The sequence below is a fragment of the Haemorhous mexicanus genome, chromosome 30, assembly GCF_027477595.1.
Source record: "Haemorhous mexicanus isolate bHaeMex1 chromosome 30, bHaeMex1.pri, whole genome shotgun sequence".
In the NCBI taxonomy this organism is placed as follows: domain Eukaryota; kingdom Metazoa; phylum Chordata; class Aves; order Passeriformes; family Fringillidae; genus Haemorhous; species Haemorhous mexicanus.
Window position 1 is genome coordinate 4,233,163 of NC_082370.1, and position 26,699 is coordinate 4,259,861.

Sequence of the window (26,699 nt, forward strand, 5' to 3'; positions counted from 1 at the left end):
CCACCCCGCAGGGAACGGCTCCACCACGACCCCGGCCGGCGGCACGCCTCGGACGCGGCGCCTCTTTCAGTTTGCATAAACCCAACCGGCTCCCGGCACGCCTCGAGCTGTCGCTCCGGAAAAGTAAACTTCCTTCTCAACGACATTGCTTAAATTTTGTATTTTTTTGTTTTTTTATCTTGGTTCCTTAATTTGATATATACATTAGTAGCACCTCAGCGAGATGGAATCAGGCAGAAGCGTGATACAGTTTGTTAAAACACCATAGCACCGTTTGTATTACAAGATTTCATTTAATAAAAATATGCCTTATAGAGCCCACAAAGCGTACTCCAGTATTAAAAGGAAAAATCAGCAATTGAGGCACCTCAGGGATTCTGGTTTCCTTCTCCTTCCCATGCCTCATCCCAAAAGCATCGAGATGGAGGGGGACCCAAATTGCATCCCTCGTTTCCTGCCCGAGGCGAAGCACCGCGGCCAGAAAAACCAAAGCGGGACGGAGGAGCCGGTCGGGGCTCCCCGTGCCGAGCCCTCCCTGGGGTTTCCACCACGGCTGTTGTTGTTCTAGCACCATTGTGGCCACGACCTGCTGCAAAACCAGGTCTCCACATCCCGCTCGTTAAAAACATCCCTCCCCCACCCCGAGCTCCGCGACCCCCGCAGGCTTCGGCACGGGCGGGACGAGCGCGGCCGCCGGGACGGGTAAAGGGAAAAGATTTTGCTTGGAAACAGCCTCTCAGCAGCAAGGGGTAAAGAGCTGTGCATAGATTTCGAGTTTGTGTAGAAGTCTGAAGCGTGCGAATTCGTAATGACTGAGAGTTGAGGTAGGTTAGACAAAGTTGATGTAGTGTAAAAACGTTGAGACTGCAGCAGTTCTCGCTCCCCGACCCGCGGCGCCGGCAGCTCCCCGCTCTCCCGGGCTGAACCCGCCGCGCCGGACCGACCCCTCCCTGCACCGAAAAAACCTCTGAGGAAGCAGGACTTAGACAGGTTACACGGACCATCGCCTTCTCCCAGCGCTCCTTCTCCTCCAAGGCACCCCCGTCACGCCAGCCAGAGAGCCCGGGCGACAACAACGGGGCCGGCACCCGAACCCGGCCCCGGATCGTCCCCGCTCCGCGTCGCGAACCACGGCCACACGGCGGGTCCCCAGCATCGCCCGCCGGCGTCCCTAAAGTCTGACTCTTACAATCCTGATATGCTATTGGGTATTTCTAAGAAAAGCGGGAATAGCTCGTTGAGTTTCCTTGTCAAATATACGCGACTTTACAGATTACGGTTAAAAAACGAACAAAAACCAAAAAACAAACAAAAAAAAATCATTAATGATGAAGGACGGACAAAGCATGTTAAATATTCTGCCAGTATTTACAGTTCTCCCACGATAATCTTGTTTAAAACATACTGCTTCAAGTTGGGGGGGAGTGGGGGGAGAGGAAAGAGGGGACTTGTTTGCTTAAGTTTCGCTTTCATTCTTTTTTTTTTTTTTTTTAAATCTAGGTGAAAGTGCTTTTAAAAAAATTTCTTTCCCTATTTACAGGTTTAAAATCAGACCACGTCAATGTTCAGGCTGTTTTTACCGAGATCCTGCTGATCCGTGCCCGTGCGCGAGGGGGGGGAAGGAGGGTGACGGTAAACACGAGGTGATCCCGCACGGCGACGGCGTCGGCGCTGCCTCGCTGGCTCTCCAAAAGGCACCTCAAAGTGCAAAAGCAACGACCCCGCCCGGGGACGCCGGCCCCCGGCTCCGGCCACGCTCCCGGCGAGCCGCGGGGCAGCTCGGCCGCGCTCCGTCTGCCCCGGCGCCGGGCGGGAAGTCTCGACTGAGAGTGTTCCAAAAGCACCACGCGGTTGTCGTCGTTGCTGGGTTATTGGTTGGGTTGGGGTTTTTGTTTTGTTTGTTTTGTTTGTTTGTTTGTTTGTTTTGAGGGAAGAACGGTGATCCGTAGGAAGGAGGGATGGCACCCGGGGAGAGAAAAGAGCACCGAGCCCCGGCGGCGCTGGCCGCGGCTCGCCGGCACCGGCGGGGAAGGCGGACCCGGCGGGGTTTTGGCCAGCCAAGTCTTGGGATTTGCTCTTCCCAGAGCCGGTTGCACGGAGAAAGTCCCCCGGAGACGGAAAGCACCAGACTTTAGCAACAGTGATGTACAGAGAGCAACACTCGCTATTCACAGTTTGGGGTTGGTTTGTGTTTTTTTTTTCCTGTTTTTTGTAATTTTTTTTTTTTCTTTTTTTTTTTCTTCTGTTTTTGTCCCGTCGGCTCCTACGGAGACGCCGCCGCCGCCGCTCGCCCCGGAGGCCGTGGGCAAAGGAGCCCCAAGTCCGAGCCCGAGCGTGGCCCCCCCGGCAGCGGCGTTCCCCAGCCCGGACGTGTCCTGAGGTCTCCGGCGCCAGGAGAGACGCCGGCTGTGCTCCGCGGCGGCAGAGCCGATCCCGCCGGAGGCGAGGAGCCGGGCGGAGACGCACCCTCCCGGGATGGCCCGCTCGCTCGTGGGCTCCCGTTGCTGTGAGAAAGGTCTCCTCGAGCTGCAAAATTGGTATTTTTAGGTCCTTGGAATAAAAATAATTGGATGTTCAGCGTGTCTGGCTGACAGTAAAGCACACGGTCCCACCAGCCCCCACGCGGAGGAGATGGAGGGAGTCACCTCTTGCCTTTGAGCTGGTTTGGTGTTCAGGTTGGTTTGGATTCATGATTAGGGTGGTTTTTCAATGTTGGCTTCTCTTCGAAGATCGGCTTCGTCGTTGTCATCGGAGTAAAAAATAAAATAAAATCAAATCCAACAAACAGGCCATTTTAAGTAGAATTAAAAACCTCTCCTTGCACGAGAACGCTAGGAAATTCATCCGAGGCTAGATTAAAAAACATGGAGATATAAATATGAGATTACCTAAAATCATCAAACAGCATCATTCCTCTTGGGTTTTTTAGCCAAGTTTTGCTTGCTTTGCCAACTCCTCGCCGAGCGCAGCTCTCCAACGGCGTGAGCCCGCGCCGGCTCCACTGCTCCTGAGCGCGCGCGTTGGGTTCCTTTCCTATGGGTTGGATTCTTTTTGTTTGTTTGTTTTCTGTGGTTGTTGTGTTTCGCTTCGGTTTCGTCTATTTACTTTTGTTTTCTTCTCCCCCACGCCCGAGGAGAAAGCACCACGAAGCAACGCCGGGGCTGCGGCGCTGCCGAGGGTTGAGGTAAGATGGGGCCATGGTGGCCGCCTCGGTCTCAGATCCAGCGGCTGTAGGGGCCCGTCACCTTGGTGTAGGCGTAGGAGGACACAGTGATGGCCGAGTTGGTGGGGATGGCCACCGCCTGCCGCGTGGGCACCGAGTCCCTCCTCTCCTTGCTGGGCGCCTCGGTGGCCAACGCGCCGCCCCACTTGCGCTTCTTGGCAAAGGCTTTGGCGTCCGGCGGCAGCCCCAGACGCGCCGCCTCCTCCTGCCGAGCCCGAGCCCGCTCTGCCAGCTGCTTCACCTTGGCCTCCCACAGCGCCAGGCCGTGGTTGGGCTGATTCAAGTTCTTGTGTTGGTAGAAGACGAGGGAGATGCGGGTGGGGTGGCAGCGGTTGGGTTTCTTCAGCGGGGTGGTGGCGTGGAGCTCGCGGCGGGCGCACTCGATGAGGATGGAGCCGTGGGCGGGCGCCACGGCCACGCCGCCGATGTTCTCGTCCAGGAAGTTGTGCTCACTGTCTGACCACTCCTCTTCCTCTTCCTCCTCCTCTTCCTCCTCCTCTTCCTCTTCCTCCTTCACCGCCTTCTCCGGCAGATCCTCCTCCAGGCCAAAGGGGTCCCATGGCTTCTCCTGGCGGGGCCCTGCCACCCCCTTCTCACCCACCGCTGCCTCCCACGGCTTCTCCGCCAGCCCCGGGCTGGGCGCCGGTGTCCTCCTCTCCTCCACCTTCACGGAGCCCCACGGCTCCTCAGGGAAGCTGGGGAGCCCTGGCAGAGCCGAGCTGAACCCCAGTGACCCCAGCAGGCTCGGGGTCCCCGTGCCTGCCAGCGCCGTCTCCCCCAGCTTGCAGGGGCTCCACGGTTTCGGCAGCAAGCCTGAGCCGTGCGCCGCCGCCGCCGGCTCTCCCGCCAGGACGTTGGACCACTGCTTCTCCGGCGGCGGCAAGCGCACGGCGGCGTCGAAGGCGCTCAGCTTCTCCCGCCCGCCCGAGCCCGGCGCCAGCGCGCTCCACGAGCCCTCGGCCGTGCTAGTCCTGTCGGGGGAAGCCGTGCCCCGCGGCGCCTTGAAGGGGCTCCACCGCTGCTCCGGCGCCGTGCCGTGCGCAGGGACGGCCGGCAGCGTTAAGCCAGCGCCGGGCACGGCCGCAGGGCTGGGAAGGGGCTCGATGGAGGGCGGGGGGTCCGGAGGCTCCTGCTTGATGGGCCGGCTGCCGAAACAGTTCTGTGCAAACGCCGGTGCCTCCTCCGAGCCCGAGCTAGTCCTGTGCGCCCCGGCCGTTGCCGCCGCCGCTTTCTGCTGGCTGGCGTAGCGGTTGGCTCGCTCGTAGGTGCGCTGGTGATGGTTTTTGCTCCGCACGCCGTGCGGAATGGGCTCAGGGAAATTGCTGTTCCCGTAGGTGTGGTTGAGGTTCTCCTGCAGCGCCGAGACGTCGGGCTTCTTCTCGTAGCCGTTGCTGACCCAGCTGCTCCCGCTCCTCTCGGGCGCCCCGTAATTGAGAAACTGCGAGGGGAACACGTGGTTGCTGGAAAAGCCGTAATACCCGAAGGAGGGAAGCGCGAACTTGGAGTGAAACCCGTTCACGGAAGGCAGATTGGGCTGTGCATAGTAGGAATGGTAAGAGTAAACACTGTTCATGCTGTACGGGTCGGAGGGCCGGCAGCTGCCCAGCACCGAGTAGCTCTCCACCACGGCGTTGCCGTTGTACTTGAAGGCGTTGTAATGGCTCTGGGGTTCCACCTTGATGGAAGGTTTCAGCGGCTGCGGGGGTATCCCGCCTTTCAACGCCATACCTGTGGGACAGCACACACAGCCCCCGTGACCTACCGGCCAAGGGAGCCACGGGAGGGGAGCCAGGACCCCAAAATGGTCGGCCAGACTCAGAAATCCCACGGTGATGGGTCTGCCAGCCAACTGCAGAGGTTGGCATCACCTGCCATCACCCGGCGCACCGGCATCGATTCGCACCTTCATGAAAACCCCGGTGGCACAGAGGTGCCATCCAGCACCACAACACAGCAGCCCAAGAAATGTCCCCAACCACATCCCCATCCCCTCACGCGCTTTCCGGGCGGCTCGGGGTGGCAGGACCTCACCTCTGCCCCCGTTACCTGCATTTGGCTGGAGGGTGGGGAGCTCGAGCGCTTCCTGCTTGATCTTCTCTGGTGTCATCAGCTTCTCTTTCTGCAGCTTCTTCCTCTCGGCAGCGGCTCTCCTGGCTTCCAGCTGCCGCTGCCGGCAGGACTTGGCAGGCTCGGGCAGCTTGCGGACCTCGCGGGGGAAGGACGTGAGCACCTGGATGGCCCCGCTGCCCACCTTGGCATTTTGGTTCTCCTCGCTGCCGAACTCATCCGTGCTGGACATCTTGTAGAGGGGGAGGACGTGCAGCTGCTCATCTTCGGGAATTTTCCCCACCACACGATTGTCTTCCTTCGTCAGCGTGCAGACCTGGCCAGAGCAGGTGCTGTCAGTGGGATGCTGATGGATGTGGCCCGTGCTGGATGAGCCAAACCTCCCACTTCTCCCCCATGCTGACATGAAGCCACAGCAGCCTGGCATCCCCCCAGCCTGCTCTGGTCCCCAGCTGGTATTTGGAAACTTCCCATGGGGTCTGGGTTGGACAAAAGTAGATGCTGGTCCCTGTTAGACCTGAGCAGCTCATGTGAGGTGTGCCCACACCAAACACTTGGAGTCACGAGGGTGGAACAACCGGGGACGGAGCCCCTTAAAAGGAGCACCCCAAATTAGAGGGAAGCACCTCAAAAAGCCCTGCCAGGTGCCTGCTTACCACGGTGCAGCCGTTGTAGAGGTTGTGCTGGTCCTTGTGAGCGTGAGCACAGAAGTCCATGCACGCTGTTACCCCCGAGAACGGCCTCCCCTCCTTCAAGCCCAGCCGGCAGTCGATGGCTACATCCTCATTGGTGACCTGTGGAAGGAGGAGCTGGTTACCCAAAATCCCCCAACAGCAGCACCCCACACCCATTCCAGCTGTGTGTGCCAAGGGCTGGGATGAGCAGGACCTGGTTTTGGTAGGCTTGCGGCGCCAGCCTCTTGTAAAGCGGAGCAACCTCGGTGGCCAAGTCCTGAAAGCTTCTCCGGAGCAGCTCTTCCTGTGGTAGGGAAAAGAGAAGGATGTCACCCAGGGCTTTTGGCAGCAGGGATGGAATTGAGGACAGAGCCCACAGACACCACACGGCAGCCAACCCTTCCCACGATATCCACCACAAAGCATGTGGCTTAAATTCCTTGTGAGGATTTGGCCATTCAATCTCCATCCTCACTGTCCTCTGGGATTTCTACAGAGGACCCATTCCTGCCACCTTTCCTTTCCTCGTCTCTAGCCCATAAAAAAACCCCTCAAGGAATCCTATTTTCAGAGTCCTGACAGGAAAGGAGCTCCAAACCACCACCCCACCGGTGCTGCCCCCGCTCCACCTCCATCACCCACCTCTTTGGGGTTGTCTCCCACCAGCCTGAACTTGCGGGGAGTTTTGCTGCGGGCGTATTTGCAGCCGTTGAAGTACATGCTCCAGGAGCAGCCGAAGGAGAAGGAAGCACCGCAGGTGTTGGGGTCCTTGCCTTGGCACGCGCAGGTCCGGCTGGGGGGGGACACGGCGTGGGAGAGTCAGCCGCCAGTGCCGTGCGGTGACGGCAGCTCTGGGAACGGGAGGGAGCCCCGCATCCCATTCCTGCATCCCGTTCCCGCATCCCATTCCTGCATCCCATTCCCGCAACCAATTCCTGCATCTCATTCCTGCACCCCATTCCCACACCCCGTTCCCATACCCTGTTACCGCACCCCATATCCCATACCTCGTTCCCATACCCCACATCCTGTACCCCATTCCTGTACCCGATATCCCGTACCCCATTCCCACACCCCATTCCCGTACCCTATATCCTGTACCCCGTATCCCATATCCCGTATCCCGTACTCCATTCCCATACCCCATTCTCGTACCCTGTTCTCGTACCCTGTTCCTGTACCCCATTCCCACACCCTGTTCCCATACCCCGTTCCCATATCCTGTTCCCTCACCCCGTTCCCATTCCCCATTCCCATACCCCGTTCTCATACCCTGTTCCTGTACCCCATTCCCACACCCCGTATCCCATATCTCGTTCCCATACCCCATACCCTGTACCCCATTCCTTTACCCGATATCCTGTACCCTGTTCCCGTACCCCATTCCCGTACCCCATACCCCATATCCCATTCCCACACCCCGTTCCCGTACCCCATACCCCATATCCCATCCCCACACCCCGTTCCCGTACCCCATACCCCATATCCCATCCCCACACCCCGTTCCCGTACCCCATACCCCATATCCCATTCCCACACCCCGTTCCCGTACCCCATATCCCATTCCCACACCCCGTTCCCATACCCCATACCCCATTCCCACACCCCGTTCCCGTACCCCATACCCCATACCCCATTCCCACACCCCGTTCCCATACCCCATACCCCATTCCCCATCCCCACACCCCGTTCCCGTACCCCATATCCCATTCCCACACCCCGTTCCCGTACCCCATACCCCATACCCCATTCCCACACCCCGTTCCCGTACCCCATATCCCATACCCCATTCCCACACCCCGTTCCCGTACCCCATTCCCACACCCCGTTCCCGTACCCCATATCCCATACCCCATTCCCACACCCCGTTCCCATACCCCATATCCCATTCCCACACCCCGTTCCCGTACCCCATACCCCATTCCCACCCCATCTCCCACCCGGGCCGTGCTGCCGGCGGGACTCACTCGTCATTGAGGCCGCAGCGGCGGCTGGTGGGGTTGCCGTACTTGGTGAGGGTGTCGGTGAGCTCCTGGTAGAGCGTGTCCCCCAGCGTGCGGGGGATGCCCTCCCAGGCCAGGATGAGGATGATGATGACGGCGTTCTGGCAGTGGTGGCCGGCGCGGTGCCGCACCAGGCACAGCAGCTTCTCCTCCTGGTTGTGTCTGCGGATCACCTGCAATGAGAGGGGCCGGGTCAGACCTCCTGGGATGGGGAATCCCACAAGTGCTGGGGTGCCCTGAGCTGGCTGAGCCCGTGCCAGGAAGGAGCTGCTGCTGCTGCATGGGGAGAGCCAGGAGGATAAGGGGGCTACAGGAGAAGGATTTGAGCTATGGGAGAAGGGTTTGGGCTACAGAAGGATTTGGGCTACAGGAGAAGGATTTGGGCTACAGAAGAAAGGTCTGGGCTATGGCAGAAGAATCTGGGCTATGCCCTGCATGCCTTCCCCAGTGTCCTGTGGGGTGGGGAGGGCAGAGCTGGGCATGTTCCCATGGCTGCATTCACCCCGTGGATTTTGGTAGTCTGGGGGAGCTGCTGGCATTGGACACACTATTCCCTGGGTGCTGAGCCCCGAGGGCTTTCCCTGAGGGTGGACGTGAGTGAGGTTCCCTCAATTCCTCCTTGCCAGCCATAAATCCATCCATCCCACAGTGGCCACACCACAGGGACCTGCTGGTGGCCAGGCACGGAGGGGCCGAGCCCGGGGACGAGAGGCACTCACCCACTTGGCGATGGGGCAGCCCCGGGAGCTCTTGCCCTCCTTGCCCGTGTAGATGACCTTCTCAATGCGGATGGCCTTGCCCTTCTCACCGTACCTGCAGGGGCACACACAGTCCCACTCGCCTTCGTGGGCCCTTCCGGAGTCCCCAGCCACCCTCAGGAGCCCCCAGTCACCCTCAGAAATCCCCACTTCCCTGACAGGACCCCACTGTCCCTGACTGGACCCTGCTCACTCTCACAAGTCCCCAGTCACACTCTCAAGTCCCCCCTCCCCTGACAGGACCCCGCTCACTCTCCCCACTCCCCTGACAGGACCCCAGCCTCACGGTGAGGGGCTCTTACCTCTCTTCCATGAGCTCCCGGATGGAAGCCACGGTGGGCCCCGAGCCCAGGTGGGTGTAATAGGGCCCCTCATCCTTCTCCACGATTTGTTCTGCAGAGACAGGAGGGGGGGACAGAGATTTGGGGTTTGCACCTTTGCTGGCTGCCCTGAAAAATTCCAAATCCCCTCAAATCGAGCTCTTCTGCACCAAAAATCAAGGCTTTGAGCAACTCCTCATTCCCTGCTCTGGAAGATTCCGCCAGCACTGAAACCCTGCTGGAGAACCCTCACCCAGAGACACCCAGCCCTTTTTGGGACCCAAAACCCCCCTGAGCAGCCACAGCCCTTGGAAGCACCCTGGCAGTGACCACAGCTCCACCCAGGGAATCTGCTCTGACCACTGCAGCTCTGCTGGGTGGGAGATGGAGACCCCAACCCCCTCCTCATCCTGCTCCCACCCAGGGCTCCTGTCCAGAACTTCTCACGGGCACTGGCTCAGCTGGATGCTGCCATCATGGGATGATTTTGGGGGAAGGGAGGTCTCCCTGCCTGCTTCAGGGGTTTGGGCTATGGGAGAAGGATTTGGGCTGCAGGAGGATCCTGGGGCTGCAGGAGGAGGATCCTGGTGCTTCAGGAGAAGGACACTGGGACACAGCCCTGCACACAGAAAACCCCTGGGGGCTTTCAGGGCATGAAGGAGCCAGGGTGGGAAGTGATGGATGCCCCAAGCAGCCCCAGCACACGGGGATGATCCAAAACCACCAGCTGGGATGTGTCCTGCACCACGGCCAAGGCTGGTCTGTGTTTGCATCCCTCTGCTCTCACCACCCTGATTTTCATTCCCATCATGTCCAGCTGGCCGGGAGCCAGGCTGAGGAGAAAGCCGGGCTCAGCTGGGCTGCAGCTGTCCAGACAGGGATCAATATGGGATGCTTGGAAAAAGCTCATTTTGTTACAGCCTCCAACAGCTCCTGCGCCCAATAAAGCACCGAGCCCTCTCCTGCTGCATTTCTTTCTCCCTGAGAAAACAGAGAAGGGGAAGGGGGGGAATCCCCCCTCTCCCAGCCCCTAAACAAATCTTTTCCTGGCAAACTCCGAGGTTGGGTTTGAGTGGCTTCAGGAAAGCTTTCCCTCCTCTCCATGGAGTTTGGGCTCATTCCTGTTGCCATTCACAAGCAAATAAATAAATAATCAGAAGCTCCACTAATAAATTGCAGCCTGTGCTTAGCCCAGGGCATCCTCTGGGTGGATGCCCCCAAAATCCTCACCCTGCTGCTCCCAGGGGAGCACACTGGTCCAGTCTAAATATTGGGGAGGGAATATCCAGCTCCCCACACTCAGATGGAGGTGGACTGGAAGGACTGGGTAGGAATTCTCTAGCACTTGCTGCAAAGTCGAACAAATGCCAATGCACACCGAAAATAACCACAAAAAAAAACCCACAAATTCAAGAGTTTGGTGATTTTTCAGTGTATTATGGTGGGATTGGCCAGTGAACAAGGCAGCATCTCAGCAGCAAGCGATAAGCACAAGCATCAAACCAAAGTTTGGGTTACTCAAAGCAACCTGAACCAGCAAATTTGGCTGAAAACACCAGGGATAACCAGGTGAGGGGGAGTTTAGGTGGGTTTTGGCACTGGGACCACCATGGATTCAGGGGATTCAGCTGGTTAAGGTGAAATAGAAGGAAAACCCAACTGCTCTTTGGTTTAGCTGCTCATCCAATCCCCCCACCCCAGCACAGCCAGTGACACCAGTGCCACCCCCACAGTGACACAGCCATTTCCATCCATCTGTAAAAACAAGAGAGGAGAAGAGAAACCAAAAGGGAGCTCCACAGCACCGGGGTTTCACCATGTGAGAGCCTTACCTCCCCACAAACCAGGGCTTTGCTGATGCCGTGGCTTCCATTACCCCCCCAGCTCAACCCCACCCTGCCAAGCCACCTGTGCCACCCTCCCCAGCACGGCTGCTGCCTCACCAACACAGTCACAGGTGGGGAATTCGGCCTGTGCCCTCTTGGCAGGGGTGTCCAGGAGGCTTTTGGTCGGCGTGTCCAGGTATTTCAGCGGAGACTCCAAGAAGCCGCTCAGGGTCGGCGTCAGCGGCACCTCGTCCTTGGTGGGTGTTCTGTCAACGTCGTCCACGTCTGGGTTTTGGCTTTCCTCAGAGTAAAAACACGTGGTAGACACCACGGTGATAGCACCAGAAGACTCAATTTTGATCTGTTTGGGGGAGCGGGCAGTGAAGGGTGGCTCTGACAGCGGCCCCTTCCCTGGGGAGACGCTTTTGGGTCCGGCTTGGGGAGCGCTGCTGGGAGCCGGGGCGGCGGTGGTCGTGGTGGTGGCCGCGGTGGTGGCCGCGGTGGGGGACCCTTGCGGCGCTGGTGCTGTCCCCCCCGGCAGCTCGGCAGCCCCGGGGGCGAGCGGGGCAGGCGTCTCGGGGGGCGGCAGGTTGAAATTGTCCCCAAATTCGGCTTCAAATTGTCGGATGAGCTCTTCCAACTTGTCATCCACCATGATGGGAGCCGAGCTGGCCGGCGGGGGGGCAGCCGGCGCTTCCTCCGAGCCAGTCGAGCCCGCCGGCGCCGAGTGAATTTGGGGGCCCCCCCCGGGGGCACCCCTTTCCTGAGAGTCGGGAGCCGGGAGGACGCCGTCCAGGGGGTTCGGTGGCGGGGGGCATGCGGCGGGCAGGGGTAGTGCAAGAGGCTGGTGCGGGAAGGCCGGCGGCGGTGGCGGCTCCGTTTGCATCTCTTCGGCGGGGGGTTCGGCGGGGGGTTCGGCAGGCGCCCGAAACCCCTCCAGGCTGATCTGCCAGAGGGGAGGGAAGAGCGGCTGCGAGTCCTTCTGCTTCGCCTTCTTGATCTGCACTTGCTTGCGGAGAGGTTTGGCCGGCGGGGGCTTTTCGGGCGGCGTTTTCTTCTTCTTCTCTTTGGGCTGCTTTTCGAAGGGCTTGGGGGGCGCGGCAGGGGCGCCGGGAGCCCACCAGCCGCTCGGCCGGTCCGGGGGTGCCGCCGCTGCCGCTGCCAGGCTTTGCTCGAGGAAGAGGCTGCGCTTGTGGTGGAGATGTTGCTGCAGGACCAGCTGCGTCTTCTTGTGCAGGTCGGGCTCCGGCGGTGCCGGCGGCAAGCGGGGGCCGCCCGGCGCTTCTTTGCTGGGTGCTCGCTCTGGGGGTTCTGTTTTGGGGGCTGTCACTTTGCCGGCCATCGCTTCGGGTCTCTTGAAAGCCGCCTTGATGTAGTCGTCAGCATTACCCAGCAGCTGCTCCAGCTCTGCCATGGGGTCTCCAGCCCCCGCCGCCCCCTCGGCCTCCAGCCCCCACGTGGCAGCGAAGTTCCCCCGCGGAGGTGCCGCGCCGAAAAATGGCTCAGGTGCTGCTCCCGGCTCCGGCGGGTAACGGGGCTCGTCCCCTCGCTGCCACGCGGCCCCCGGCGGGCCGAGGGGGCCGGGGCCGAAGGGGACGGCGGGGGGCGGCGGCGGCGGGGGCTGCCCATCGCCCGCGGGCTGGGGCAGGGCGGCCGAGAGCTGCGTGAGGGCTTCAATGGCTATGGCGGTCTGCAGGCTGATGTTCTTCTCCTTGGCGATGGTCAGCGCGCTCTGGGAAAAGGGGAGGCCGTCGGGCGGGCACGGCTCGGCAGCCTCAGGCACCGGCTGGGGGTCGATAGCACCTTCTGGGGGAGGAGGCGGGGGGATGGCGGCGGCGCGGGGCCGCGGTGACGCCAGCTCTTCTCCGAGAGCCGTCTTGATCTTCTGCTCCAGCCATTCCAGGTAGTCGGGGCACTCGGGGCCGTCGCAGTTGCAGTTGGGGGGCTTCACACCGTGCTTGGCCAAAGCCAGGGCGGCCTTGAGGGCGTGCAGGTCCTCTCCTCGTGGCACCCCGTCCGCCGTGCCCAGCCCGCCCTGGCTCATCTCCGAGTCGAACTTCTCATACAGCAGCGACGGCGAGGCCGGCGGTGGGAGCCGGTAGGAGGAAACGGCTTCGGCCACCGCTGAGAAGGCCACCAGGTTCCGGACGTCTTCCAAGTGGGCTTTGCCAGCGGCGGGCGGCTGGCCTGGCGACCACCCGCTGGGCTCCATCAGCACGGTACCCCCCGCCTCCGGCCGGCCCCCATTCACCAGGCTGAGCCCGCTGCCCTCCTTCAGCCGCCTTTCTTCCACATAATTAATTGGCCCTTCTTCCATTTGGCTTCTGCTGGGTCCATCAACCGCGTTGCCCGCCGAACCTGTCTGTGAGGAGGGAGAGAGAAGAGACATGAGCATCCCCATGTGCTCAAACTCTAATTTTTCCCCTCTCTTTCCTTTAGCTCCCCTTTCCCCATCTCATTTTCTGACCAGGGGGGATGAAGACGCAGACGAGCCACGCGGGTTCTGCCCGGCTGGCTGAGTGAGGAGCAGCTCGGCTCGGCTCAGAGGGCGGCCGCTTTCCACCGTGCCACCCACGTCCCCACCCCGCCACCCGCTTTCGAAATCACTCACGGGACCGTTCGGGATTTCCACCACCCGCCGAGGGCAGCACACACGCGGTGGGACAGGCAGGGCGTCCCTGGCTGCCGTGGCACAGTTTGCACTGAAGGAAACAGCACAAGGAGGAGAGGGGGGTTTTGGAGCCGTGCCAGGAGCGAACATCCCGGCCGGGAGCAGCCGTCCTTCGCCGGCGGCCGCGGCACGGCAGGAAGCCGCCGAGTTGGCTACGCCAGTGCCAGGGGCTGTTTCACCTCAAATAACCCGGTGTCCGGATCAACACGGCCAGCCAGGGCCCCCGGGGCCGTGCCAGGGACACACCAAACCCACCTGCTGGCACCCGGGGAGCCCTACACCGGGCTGGACACCCTGGCTAAGACCCCCCACGGGGTTCTGTCAGGGATGGAGGGGGTCGTTCTGCTCTCCGTGGTGCTGTCCCACCTCGGCACTGGGGATTTCGGTGCCGGCAGCACATAGAGCCGTTTGCTGATAAGCAAGGGGAGCTTCCGGCAAGCTAAAAATACAGCAGAGTTCACTGGAAAAACCATGCCAAAGCAAGCAGAGGCTGTGGGCAGAGCTTCCTGCCTCTGGATGGGGCCGCCAGCGGCCCGTGGGAAGGATCCGCAGCTCAGATTCGAGGGGAGAGCCGAAACACAAAGTTAAACACAAGGTTAAATACAAAGTTAAACACAAAGTTAAATACAAAGTTACAGCTCCGAGTGTTCAAAGTGTCCGTGTGTGGCTGCTTTAACGCTTCAGGCACCACAGCCTCAGAATAGAGTCCTTCACCCTTCGCTGTGAGAGCGTGAGCAGAGCCACGCTGCAGAGATAAGAACGCTACGCTGGAGAGATAAGAACGCTGCTGACTCCGGCGAAACCTCTCAGGAGCCACTCCCAGCACGACTCTATCCAAAAAACCCCTTTTCCCCAGCGGAGAAATCCCCCAGGGCGGCACAGTGCTGGTACGGATCGCTCCGACATCACCCCGTGATGTTTTTAGAGGGATTTTAGAGGGGCTCCGGTGCCTTCGGGGCGATGGGACCGGTCCGGCAGGTCCGGGGAGAAAGCGCAGCCGGGGCAGGGTGGGGACAGCACGCCTCCGCTCTCCTTTGGGAACGGCCCCGCCCGTCCTTCCTCCGCCCTCATCTTCCTCCTCCTCCTCCTCCTCCTCCTGCCCAGCCAAAGGGGATTTTCCCAAACGCCGCGGAGATAAACGCGAAGAGTTCTCCCTCTCAAAGGCTCGAGGGGACAGGCTGGTGCCCCCAGGGTCGCCAGCCAGGGAAATGATGGCAAACCTGCTCTGCTCCGGGTGGGGAGCGGCCCCAAGGGCTTGCCCAGGGGAAAACCTGCTGGGAAAGGGCAGGGAAAGCCCCAAACATCAGCCGCAGGGCCAGGGAGGCACCTTGGGCTGCTCCAGCCCATAAAATGGGTTATGGAACCGGGCTGGGAATGTAGGAAAATAGTTCATCGTGTGAACTAAAGGGAGGAGCAAACATCCCCCGGCTGCTACTAAAGGGTTAACCCGAAAGCCACAACCTTCCCCAAAACAGTGGAGGAATAAAACTTCACACACATATATACATATATACACATTTATATATATAAAACAATTTTTTCCCTGGCTGTCCCATCCAGCTCCTTTTGTTCCTGGAGATGTTGAGACCCCGCAGCTTCTCCCCAAAAATCGATCCCCCCTCACTGCCGTGGGCACCAATTCCTGCGCCCTCAGATTACTTTCCTTGGAAAAAGTTTTCCCAGAGCTCCTGAACCTCCTTCCATTCACCCCGAGAAAGGATAAAAGCTGGGGAGGGGAGGAAATAAATTAAAATAAAGAGAAAGCCAAGCGATATGGTTGGGGTTAACCCAGCTGCTCCTGCACATCTCCTTCTGCATCCTCCAGGCGCTACAAAAGCGGGAAAAATCCCCGTGAGGACAACAACTTTTTTTTTTTTTTTAATCCGTTTCTCCTCCCTTTTTAAATCCCCCCCCAATTTAAATGCCTTAAACAGAGAGAAGGAAAGGATAAAAAAAAAAAAAAAATCAGCCACACACAGGCTGAGCCCGGTTTGGAGCGGTTCCAGCCCGGGCTGCGCTCCCTGGGAACAGTCCGGAGCCGCTCGGAAGGCAGCGAGCGCGGCGGGGGCACGGCGCGGGCGCGGGGACGCCTCCGGCCGGGCGGCACTTACGTGTGCAGGGGCGGGAGGCGAAGCCGCGGCCGGCGGCACCGGCACCGGCACCGTCCGGGGGAGGAAAGAGCGAGCGGGGCCGCGGGAGCCCCGGGAGCCCCGGGAGCCCCGGCCCTCCCCGCCCCCTGCCAAAGCAGCTGCAGGAGCCATTAGCGCCGGCGCCGCGCGCACGTACGGACCGGCCGGCGGCGGACGGACGGACGGACGGACGGAGGGATGGACGGACAGACGGAGGGATGGATGGACGGACGGACGGAGGGAGGGATGGACGGACAGACGGATGGAGGGATGGATGGATGGAGGGATGGACGGACGGACGGACGGACGGAGGGATGGATGGAGGGATGGATGGACGGACGGACGGAGGGATGGACGGACGGAGGGATGGATGGACAGACGGAGGGAGGGATGGACGGATGGATGGAGGGATGGATGGATGGACGGAGGGATGGATGGACGGATGGACGGAGGGATGGATGGATGGACAGAGGGATGGATGGACGGACGGACGGACGGAGGGATGGACGGAAGGACGGTGCCAAAGGGGTCAGGAGCTGCAGAGAATGGAGCGCACGCACAGCTTGGTGTCATCCCATGCAAAACCCACACCATTTGAGTAAAAGTGGAGAATTTGGGCCAGAGGAAGATCGGTGGCAACGCCGAGCCCTTCTCAGCAGCACCAGGGTGGCCATGGGGGCACCGGGGTGGCTCAGGGGGCACCAGGGTGGCTCAGGGGACAGCGTGTGCCGGGGCTGCAGCGAGGGCACGGCCGGGAGCCGCGGAGGTCAGCGGGAGCCGCTGCCAGCCGGCGGCACGGGCCGGCCAAGAGGGAGCTTTGGCTGCCGGCCCCGCTGCGGTGGAGCCCGGCCAGCCCCGGCACTCGGATTGTGGTTTTCCTCCTCTGGCACCCACCCCGGGAATCCTCCTCCGTTGGGATGGTGGCTTTGGGGCACCACCGGGGGAAGCCCTGAGCGCTGCAGACCCTACAATAACAGCCCAAGGGCTGTGCCAGGGACGGGAATGCTGCTGGGATCACACCATGCTCCGGGGAGCACCACCAGATCCTGAGAGATGGGAAACCCCATCCCGATCCCAATCCCTCCACAGCCCCCAGCTGCGGGGAGGAGGGGGAGAGGAAGGGGAGGAGGCAGAGGAAGGGAAAGAGGACGGAGAAGAGGGAAGTGGAAGGGGAATATGGGGAAGGAGATGAAGGCAAAGAGGAAGGAGATGAGGGGAAGGAGATGAAGGGAAAGGAGAAGCGGGAGGCAGGCCGCAGAGGAGCAGATGACCTAAATCCAACTCGCCGCCCCTGAAAAGGGGAATTCAAGGAAATGTGGGAAGGCCGAGTGCCGAGTGAGAGCAGTGAGAGCCCCCGGGACCCCCGGGTCCCCATGGCGGCTGGGGTACCCGCCGCGGTCCCGCCCCTCTCCCGCCCCGTTTCCCGAGCTGTTTCCGTGGCCCCGGCTGACCCCGGCGCCGGGGCTGAGCCGCTCACTCCTGTCCTCATTTAGCCCGGAGAAAAGCCGGAGTAGCCGAGGGAGCTGAGCTGATTTCTGCTGCGGGAAGCCCAGCTCTGCTCTACTCCACTCCCAGGAGCACTCCTGGGGACCCCCATGGCCATGATCCCTTCCACCCCAGCAAACATTGCACCCCCTTTTCCTCCTCCTTTGGGGTATGACGAGCTGGAATGCGATGGAATCCCACTCCCTATCCCACCAGTACCGGGGGCTTCCGAGGGAGATGGAGGATTTGTTCCCACCTCCAACCACCTCATTTCCCCCAGGAAAAGTCTTTTCCCTTTTGGAAGGGATGCTTGAGGTGGGGATATTTGGGGAATGGAGGCTGAGGGTGGGAATGCTCAAGAGTGGGGATGTTTGGGGTTGGGGTGTTTGGGGTGAGGATTTTGGGATCAGGAATGCTCAGCAAGGGGATGTTCGAAGCAGGAAGACTTGGGGTTGGAACGTTTGGAGGGAGATGCTCGGGGTGAAGATGTTTGGGGTCAGGGACACGGAGCAGGAAACAGAGCAGGAAACAGAGCAGGGACACAGAGCAGGGACACTGGGGACAGGGGCACACGGGGATGCTCAGCACTGCCTCAGCAGCTGCTCCCAGCGGCCGCTCGCAGCAGAGCAGTTTTTGGGAAGCCGAATGCCGCGGCCAGGCCACGGCGTGTGCTCCCAGCACGCTGCGCCCTCCCAGCGCGGCGCCGAGCCCAGCCGGGAGCCGCCAGTTGGCGCGGGCAGGGGGAAAGGCTTGGCACGGCACAGCTGCCGGCCCCGGCTGGGAGCCGAGCTCTTGAAAGGGAAAAAAAAGGAAGGAAAAAAAAAAAAAACCACCCCACGGGACTATTTTTGTTTCTCGAAGCGTTTTTTTCCTTAAACACAGCTGGCTGCCCTCGTGCCGGCTCCCAGATTGGCACCGGGGCTGGCTTGGCAAGGCTGAATCACCACGCCTGCTCCGACCCTGGGGAAGGGATGGAGAGGAGGGGAAGAGGAAGGGGAGAAAGGAAAGGAGAAGGGGAGGAGGCAGAGGAAGGGAAAGAGGAAGAGGAAGAGGGAAGTGGAAGGAGAATATGGGGAAGGAGATGAAGGCAAAGAGGAAGGAGATGAAGGAGAAAGGCAGGGGGAGGGAGAAGGGAAAGAAGGGGATGGGGAAGGAGAAGAAGGGAAGGAAGAGAAAAGGGGAGAAAGGTGAAAAAGGGAAGGAAGGGGAAGAAGGAATGGGGGAAAGGGATGGGCAAGGAGGGGAAGGGGGGATAGAAAGGAAGATGGGGATGGGGAGGAAGGGAAACAAGGGGAAGAATGGGAACGGGGCAAGGAGGAAGGCGACAGGGGCAAGGAAGGACGAGAACCCATATGGGAAGGAAGTGGAAGCACATGAGCTGGGTAGGGAAAGGCCTGGGGCCTCTCCTCACCTGCCACCTGGCCCAGCTGCACTTCCATCCCACTCCAGACCAATTTCACAGCCCCCCAATGCCAGCATTCCCCACAGGACCAGGCTCTGTCCCCTCCCAGCCACTCCAGCCCCAACAGCCCCCAACTGGGGCATTTTGCACTGCAAATCAAAGGGAAAAGCCAGATTTGGAATAGCGAGGAGGAAAGGTTTTCCACAGCCATGCACTGACCAAACTGCACCCCAGTTTCCAAGGCTTTGAACAGAGGAGGAGTCCCTGCACCCTCCTGGTCCCCAGGTGCAAATCAGGGATGTACCAGCCAGCACCCATGGGTGCTCAGCCCCCCTCCAGGTCACCCCCATCCCGCCATACCTGGGGGATGCTGCCGTGCCCCCCCTCCCCGGGACGTGGGGCTCCTCACGCCGTGCACAGCCCGGCCTTGGGCAGAGGAGGAGGAGGAGGAGGAGGAGAACCATGAGTGCTGCCGCCCTCCCACCTGGCAAGCACGGGCACGTCGTTGGCGCGACGGCCGGCGGGCAGGAGCCAGGAGATGAGTGGGAGCCGGGCCCTGCCCCGCCTGGGAGCAGGGAAAACGCCTCCCCTGCCAAACCCGCCGCTGGTTTCACCGCCATGACCCGCTCCCCGTGGGGAAAAGCGTCTCGTGGCAGCTGGGAGATGCAGCCCCTTCGGATGAAATCCCTTTTCCCAAAGCTGGAGGAAGCTGAACGGGGAGGAAAACGTGTTGGCAGCGCGGCATCAGCAAAGTGCAGCACGCTGTACAAAGAAGTCCCTTTTTCTACCCAAAAATTTCAAGCTCTCCCGCTATCCCACTGCCTCCCCGGGGGCTGGGGCCGCTGAGTCAGCGCGGGCTCTGCTGAGTCACCGGGGCCACCTCAGCCGATGAGCTCAGCGCGGGGGTTTGGCATCTCCACGCTCGCCGGCACCGCCAGGCCCCCAGGAGTCTTTTGCCAACACCTCTGCCAGCTTTCTGGGGTCTCAGCAGCTTCTTCTCAGCCATCCCCAAAACCACAGCGCAAATCCAACACCACAGAAACGCAACCAACAAAGGGGGAGGACGCCGGGGAAGCCGGTGACGTTTCAACCCTTCCCACCCTCCAACCACGCCGTGGTCCTCTCCAAAAACACCTCACCACAGACCACCCACGAGCCGGGATGGCAGCCACCCTCATCCTCCCCATCTCGCTCGCCAAAAGAGCAAATGGAACAGTGAAGGGCAAAAAAAATGAAATCTGGTTTTGCCTTTTTCCCCCCACCTTGCCGGGGTCAGCAGCAGCAGCACGGGGAAAAGCGCCGCTGCCGCCTCTGGCTTTCCCGGCCCGGTGATGACTCACGGGGAGGGAAGGAGGAAGGAGGGGGGAAGCGGCGCGTGCACAGGGCCGTGGTGTTTGTAAACCTAAAAAAAGCCATGTGCGGGCAGGCAGCGTGCTCGGCCGGCGGGGAGGCGGGGAGAGAGATCCACAGGGCAGGCAGCGTGATCCCAGCGGGATCCAGGGGGGAGCAGGGAGACCCACAGGGCAGGCGTGATCCCACTGCGCTCCCAGTGCCATCCCAGTGCCATCCCAGTGCCATCCCAGTGCCATCCAGAGGGCAGGCAGCGTGATCCCAGCGGGATCCAGGGGGGAGCAGGGAGACCCACAGGGCAGGCAGCGTGATCCCAGCGGGATCCAGGGGGGAGCAGGGAGATCCACAGGGCAGGCGTGATCCCACTGCGCTCCCAGTGCCATCCCAGTGCCATCCCAGTGCCATCCAGAGGGCAGGCAGCGTGATCCCAGCGGGATCCAGGGGGGAGCAGGGAGATCCACAGGGCAGGCGTGATCCCACTGCGCTCCCAGTGCCATCCCAGTGCCATCCCAGTGCCATCCCAGTGCCATCCAGAGGGCAGGCAGCGTGATCCCAGCGGGATCCAGGGGGGAGCAGGGAGACCCACAGGGCAGGCGTGATCCCACTGCGCTCCCAGTGCCATCCCAGTGCCATCCCAGTGCCATCCCAGTGCCATCCAGAGGGCAGGCAGCGTGATCCAGTGGGCACGTGTGCTCCCAGGGTGATCCCAGTGTGATCCCAGCGTGTTCCCAGCATGATCCCGAGGGGAGACAGAGTGATCCAGAGGGCAGGCATGCTCCCAGTGCACTCCCAGTGCTCCCAGTGCACTCCCAGTGCTCCCAGTGCACTCCCAGTGCTCCCCAGCTGGCAGACAGGCTGTTCCCAGTGTGCTCCAACACCAACCATCCCAACCAGGGAGGCTCAGGGCTTTAACTGCAACACCAGTGGGCTCCTTTGGAGCCCCTCACTCACCCTGCCCCACATTCCCTGCTCCATCCCAGCTCCTGGGATGCTTCTCCATCCTTTCCAGCCAGGCTGAGAAGCAGAGCAGACTGTGCCACCAGCCCTGTGGTGACAAACCCTCTGGCCACCCCACGGCCTCCACACGGACAACTGCAGCATTTACAACTTGCTCCAATCCTTTTTTTTTTCTTTAAACAGCATTTTCAGGGCTCGGGGTGGTTCAGAATTTTTTTTCCCCTCGTTTGGCTGCGATGGGAACTGCAGGCTCAGGAGCTCGTGGTCCCCAGCTCCCCCCTTCGACAGCAAAATCTCATTTAATCAAAAGATGCAGCGACTGGATGTGCAGAAGCACTTGGCTCTCGCTCTCTTTTTTTCCCCTTAAGAACTGCCATTTTAGCTGTAGCAAACAAACACGCTGCATTGTCCCCACGACACGGCTCCCTCCGACAGCCCTGCCTGCAAACCCCAGCCCAGGAAAAGGGGATTTTGGCCCCGGGACAGAGGAGCAAACGGGCTGAGCTGGGTTTGTGGGGCTGGCAGTGGTGTGGCGGGCAGATGTGCACCGGGGCTGGGCCCATCGCAGCTGTTTCACCTCCAGCCTCTTCCCGTTTCATTTCATCTCCCCTTGGATGCCGGCCCGGGGAGCGGGGGATAAATAAAAAAAGCTCTTTCATCCTCAGAAACGGTCTGGCACCCTTCTACAGAGAGCTCAAAGCACCGAGATTAAAGCGCTGGCACGGGAGGGAGCAGGGGGTGTCCCCAGGAGGGATTTGGGGGCATCTGCCTCATCCCAGCCCGTGTCCCCATCCACAGTGAGGACAGGGACACTGGGTTTGGTGCTGGCCCCTTCAGGACATCCCCTTGAGAGGACACCTTGAGCAACCATGGAGTGAGGGACACGGCGGGGACAGGGAATGGGGACCCAGTGCCACAGGGACAGGGAAAGCTGGCACGTGCTGGGACCGAGGACCCCAATGTCACAAGGGGTCCAGCACAGGCAGGAAGGGACCCCAGGGGAATGGGAATGGGGACAAGGGACCCCAGGGGAATGGGAATGGGGACAAGGGAGCCCTGTCCACACAGGGAAGGGTCTGGGGACCCCCGTGGCATGGGAATGGGGACAAGGGACCCCCGTGGCATGGGAATGGGGACAAGGGACCCTGCACAGGCAGGGAAGGGATCAGGAATGCCAGCGCTGCCGGAACAGGGAGCAGGGAGCCAAGCGTGCACGGGTGGGGGACAAGGGACACTGCTGCCATGGCGATGGGGACACTGGCACACACAAACAGGGATCCAAGGATCCTGAGGGAGCGGGGATAGGGACTGGGAGACTCCCACAGGGAACCCCAGCGCTGTGGGGACAGGGACACACACTGCCAGGGGGACAGGGCACCCTGGCACACATGGGCAGGGGACGGAGCACGCCGATGTCACGTGGATGGGGACCACAGAGCCCGATAGTGTGGGAAGGGAGACTGGGAACACTGGAACATGCAGGAAGGACTCTGAATATCCCAAAGGCACGGAGACAGGGACCAGGCACCCCAGCACACACAGACAGGGCACCAGGGACCCCAGGAGGACAAGAATTGGGGACTGCAGCACGTGCAGGAAGGGGACTGGGGACCTTGATGCCATGGGGACAAGAATTGGTGACTGCAGCACATGCAGAACCAGGATCAAAGACCCTGGCACCATGGAGACAAGGACTGGGGACCCCAGTGCCACAGGGACAGCTCACCCCCAGTGTGCCAGTGCCAGGGACACCTCAGCAAGGGCTTTTTGGGACACAGACCCAAAGCACAACCACGCATCCCAGAGCCATGGTGCCACCACTCTGCCATCCCCATTCCCAGCTGGGCCAGCAAAGCCCCTCAAAGGAAAGGCCAAAATCCTGGGGACACACATGTTTTGCCTTCCCCAGACCCCACCAGAGCCACCTTCCCCCTCAATTACCTGCGAAAAAGAGTCCATGCCGGGCAATCCGAAAAACAAACCTGGTCACAGCTAACGAGGTGCCAAAGGCCAAGAGCAGGGCTCCTTTATGGGGCCACCGTAACACCCTGGAGGACTCTGCTCCGGCGCTGCCCAGCCCTTCCCAGCATGATGCAACCTCGGGGCTCACCGCATCCCGGCACAACCCACCGCCCCGGCACCTGCCACCGGCTCTAGCTAGGATTTCTGATTTTTGGGGGTTTTTTTTGGTTTTTTTTTTCTTTTTTTTGCACAGCATCCGGAGGCAGCTCCGGCGTTGGCGGGCGCACGCGCCGGCCGCGAGATCCGAAGCATCCCCGTCCCCTGCGAAAAACACGTGGTGCCAAAAAGCCGCTCACCGCCGGCTCCCAACTCCGATTTTTGGCAACGCTCTCCCCCCTGACCTCGGCGACGTCCCTTGGAGCCACCAGCACCCGCAGCCGCTCGGGATGCCAAAACTGCCAAACCGCGCCGCTCTCCGCGCCGGGAGAACCAAAATCGCCGCCTGGGTGGGTGAGTGAGACCCCCCTGAGGAGGAGCAGCTGTTTTTTGTGCCCACCTCCGTCCTGCCGTGACGGAAAGCGGGGGGGTGCCCGCGCCGGACCCCGGGACTTCGTCACGGCGAGGGATGACAGCTGCCACCGGCCCGGGTGACGTCACGGTGACGTCACGGCGGGGAGCCTCATCGCCCTTGTTCGCATCACCCCGCCGCACCTCTGAGCTCAGCACATTTCGGGATGGGTTAATAGAAATAATGATTAATAAAGGCGAAAAAGCACACGGGGGAATGACGATATGGGGGGGGGGGGGGGGCGGGGTGCGCCTTAAGGTTTATCGTCCTCCCAACCCTGTCCACCACCCCCCCCCACCTTCACCCCCCCACCACGAAGCGATGCTGGAGGGAAAGGAAAGGGATAAAAGAAGGAAAGCAGCCCCAAAACGGGGGCGGGGGCGCGGGGCCCTCCCCAGGCCCCGCCGCTTTGTCCTCTCGGCCCCGCGGGGCCGCCAACACCGCGGGGGGGGGGGGGGGGGTCTTTAACCTCCCCCGCACCGCCCCGCAAGCCCGGGGAGGGATTGGGTTTTTTTGGGGGGGTTTGGAGGGGTGCAGAGGGAGTGTTTTGGAGGGGAGAAGGGGTGCGCTTACCTCGCCGCTGCCCCCGCGTTGCCCCCGCAGCCCCCGCCGCCCCGCACGGCGCCGGCCCTCAGGAGGAAGCCATCTTGTCTCCCTCTCCTCCGCGCTCCCTCACCGCCGCCCCGCTGCAGCCGGGGGGGGGAATGAGCGCCGCATCCCTGCTCCCCCCCTGTCCTCCTCCTCCTCCTCTTCTTCTTCCCTCCTTCCTCCTCCTCCTCCTCCTTCCTCCTCCTTCTTCCTCCTCCTCCTCCTCCTTTCCCCCCCACGCGCAGCCCCCCCCCTTTCCCCCACGCAGTGGCACCGCCCGCCCGCTCCCTGCGCTGCGCAGGAGCGGGCCATGAGGGGGACGCGGGGGGGGACACGGGGGGATGTGGGGACACGGGAGGGGACACGGGAGGGACATAAGGGGGGACACGGGGGGGGCATTGGGGGGGATGTGGGGACATGAGGGGGCACCAGGGGCGACACGGGGGATGTGGGGACACATGAGAGGGACATGAGAGGGACATGAGAGGGGACACGGAGGGGACAGGAGGGGGGACACGGGGGATGTGAGGACACGAGGGGGATACGGAGAGGGACATGAGGGGGACACGGCGGGGGAACACAAGGGGGATGTGGGGACATAAGGGGGACACGGGGGGGACATGAAGGGGGTGCAGGTGGCACACAAGGGGGACACAGACAGGGACACAGACATGCGACTCCACAACCCCAGAATGGGGTCACAGGCCCCCCAAGCCCTGCCCTTTGTGTCATTGTCCCCCAGGAAACTGAGGCAGGGGGTGGGAGCAGCCAAAAACCCAAAAAGCAGCCGGGGGAGCCCCCAAAAAGCTCTGTACACCCCTCCCCCCCAATATTTCCCTGCCATTAAACCCCCGAGAACCTCGTTAATTGTTGTCCATTAATTTGGGTACGTTAATTAGGGAACATCGGTCATTTGGCTTGGATAAACCCGAGCCCAGGCTTGGATAAACTTGAGTTCAGGTTTGGATAAACCTGAGTCCAGGCTTGGATAAAACCGAGTCTAGGGTTGGATAAACACGAATCCAGGCTTGGAATAATCTGAGTCCAGGCTGGATAAACCCGAGACCAGGTTTGAATAAACCTGAGTCCGGGGCTGGATAAACCTGAATCTAGGGTTGGATAAACCCGAGCCTGGGCTTGGATAAACCCAAGTCCAGGGCTGGTGCCCCCATCCCTGATGGGAGCGGGTTTTTCTGTGGGGTTTATTTGGGGTTTGTTCCCCAAAGCTGAAGCGGACGGCTCGGAGCATCCTTCCCTGGGTTGAGGCGGTCCGCGCTAATGAGCGGCTTCCCAAGACGTTGATTAGTTATGCAAATGAGTGGGGAAGACACCCAGAGCCGCCCGGGAAGGCAGCAGAGGGGCTGAGAGCCCAGCCTTGACCTCTGCCATCTTCCTCCTCCTCTTCCTCCCTCCAAACCCTCACGGATGGGGAAAATCGGGGGAAAAGCAGGAAATCAGCCCAGGGGGGACAGCAGGAGCTGCAGCCGGGCCCGGCCGAGCCGGAGGAACTGGAGGAACTGGAGGAACTGGTGCAGGGAAGGGGCTGGGAGAGACTCCGGGCACACCGTGGGAACCGCGGCACACCCGGCCCGGGCCGCGGGCACCGGGGGTAACATCTCCAAAAAATCCTCATTTTCCCCCAGATCCTGCCTGGGAAAGCGGCGCGGACAAACCCTCACCGCCGCTTTTCGGTTTGCAGCGGCGTTTTGCCAAGGGCAAAGTCCTTCCCCTGCCTCGCCGAGCCACCTGTGCCAAGGTCCGTGCCACCCCATGCCACCCGTGCCACCCTCCCGTCGCCTTCCCGAGGGGAAAACCCCCTGGATCCACCTCGGAGGCGCTCACACCCCGAAAGCACTAAAAAAGCGCGCAAAGCAACACCGAATTTGGGGTTTTTTTAGGGGGAAAAGCACCAAAATCGACGCCAAGCAGATGTTTCTCCCTCCCACGCTGGAGACCCCCCAGCTGGAGCAGCCCCCCCTTTTGTGCGTGGGCACAAAATGTGAAATCCCGGTTCCAGCCGCCCCGGCCGGTCGGACCAGAAGCGCGCTGGAATTTTGGGGTGAAGAGAACGCCGCAACTTGTTTAGATCCGAGGTGCCGCCCCCCGGGCACGGCTCTGCCTCCCCCTTCCTCGGCACCCCCTCCTTTTTTGGGGGCACCCGGGTGGGTTCCGAGCAGCGTTTTGAGAGAAATCCCAAGGAATTCGGTTTAAAGTTGGGTTTTGTTCCGCCCGTCCCGCGGCGCTGCTTTGGGGATGCCCCAGGGACGAGCTGAATTTTTTTTTTGTTTTTTGAGGGGGGGTTTAAGGCATCCAAGTGGCCTTTAAGGCAGCAGAAAGTCCCATTTCCCACGGAAATACCCTTAAAAAAAAAACCCAAACCCAACCACCACCACCGACCAAGGAGGGGCTTTCCCTGCCCACCCCCTCCGAGTGACGGTGACGCTACAAAGGGGTCCCAGACCACCCCAAAAAGTGGGGGTGAGGGAGGGGGACGGGGTTTGGGGGAGCTGGGGCTCGCTCACCTCCCTGCGGAGCCTCTCCATCTCCATCCCGGGGGGGCACCGTCAGATTTCGGGGCTCCCCCCGGCCGGGGGGGCGGCCGGCCCGGGCTGGCGGAGCCCCCTGCGCGGCGACAGCGACATGGCGGGGTCACCGCGTCCCCCGGCCCGGGGACACCGCGAGTTCTGCGGGACAGAGCCGCGAGTCACCCCGAGTT

The 26,699-nt window shown here is 61.2% G+C and overlaps 1 protein-coding gene across 1 annotated transcript; it reads right to left on the reverse strand.

Annotated features, from left to right (window-relative positions):
* Nucleotides 1-154: 154 nt before the first annotated feature.
* On the reverse strand, nt 155-26,656 carry TET3 (tet methylcytosine dioxygenase 3). The gene is made up of 10 exons (XM_059870536.1): nt 26,506-26,656; nt 10,989-13,233; nt 9,028-9,118; nt 8,687-8,780; nt 7,932-8,140; nt 6,607-6,757; nt 6,179-6,268; nt 5,947-6,084; nt 5,270-5,606; nt 155-4,951 (listed from the first exon to the last, which is right to left on the reverse strand). Exons 1-10 carry the CDS (start codon nt 26,530-26,532, stop codon nt 3,216-3,218), a joined length of 5,118 nt encoding a protein of 1,705 aa, XP_059726519.1. The 5' UTR covers nt 26,533-26,656; the 3' UTR covers nt 155-3,215.
* Nucleotides 26,657-26,699: the final 43 nt, after the last annotated feature.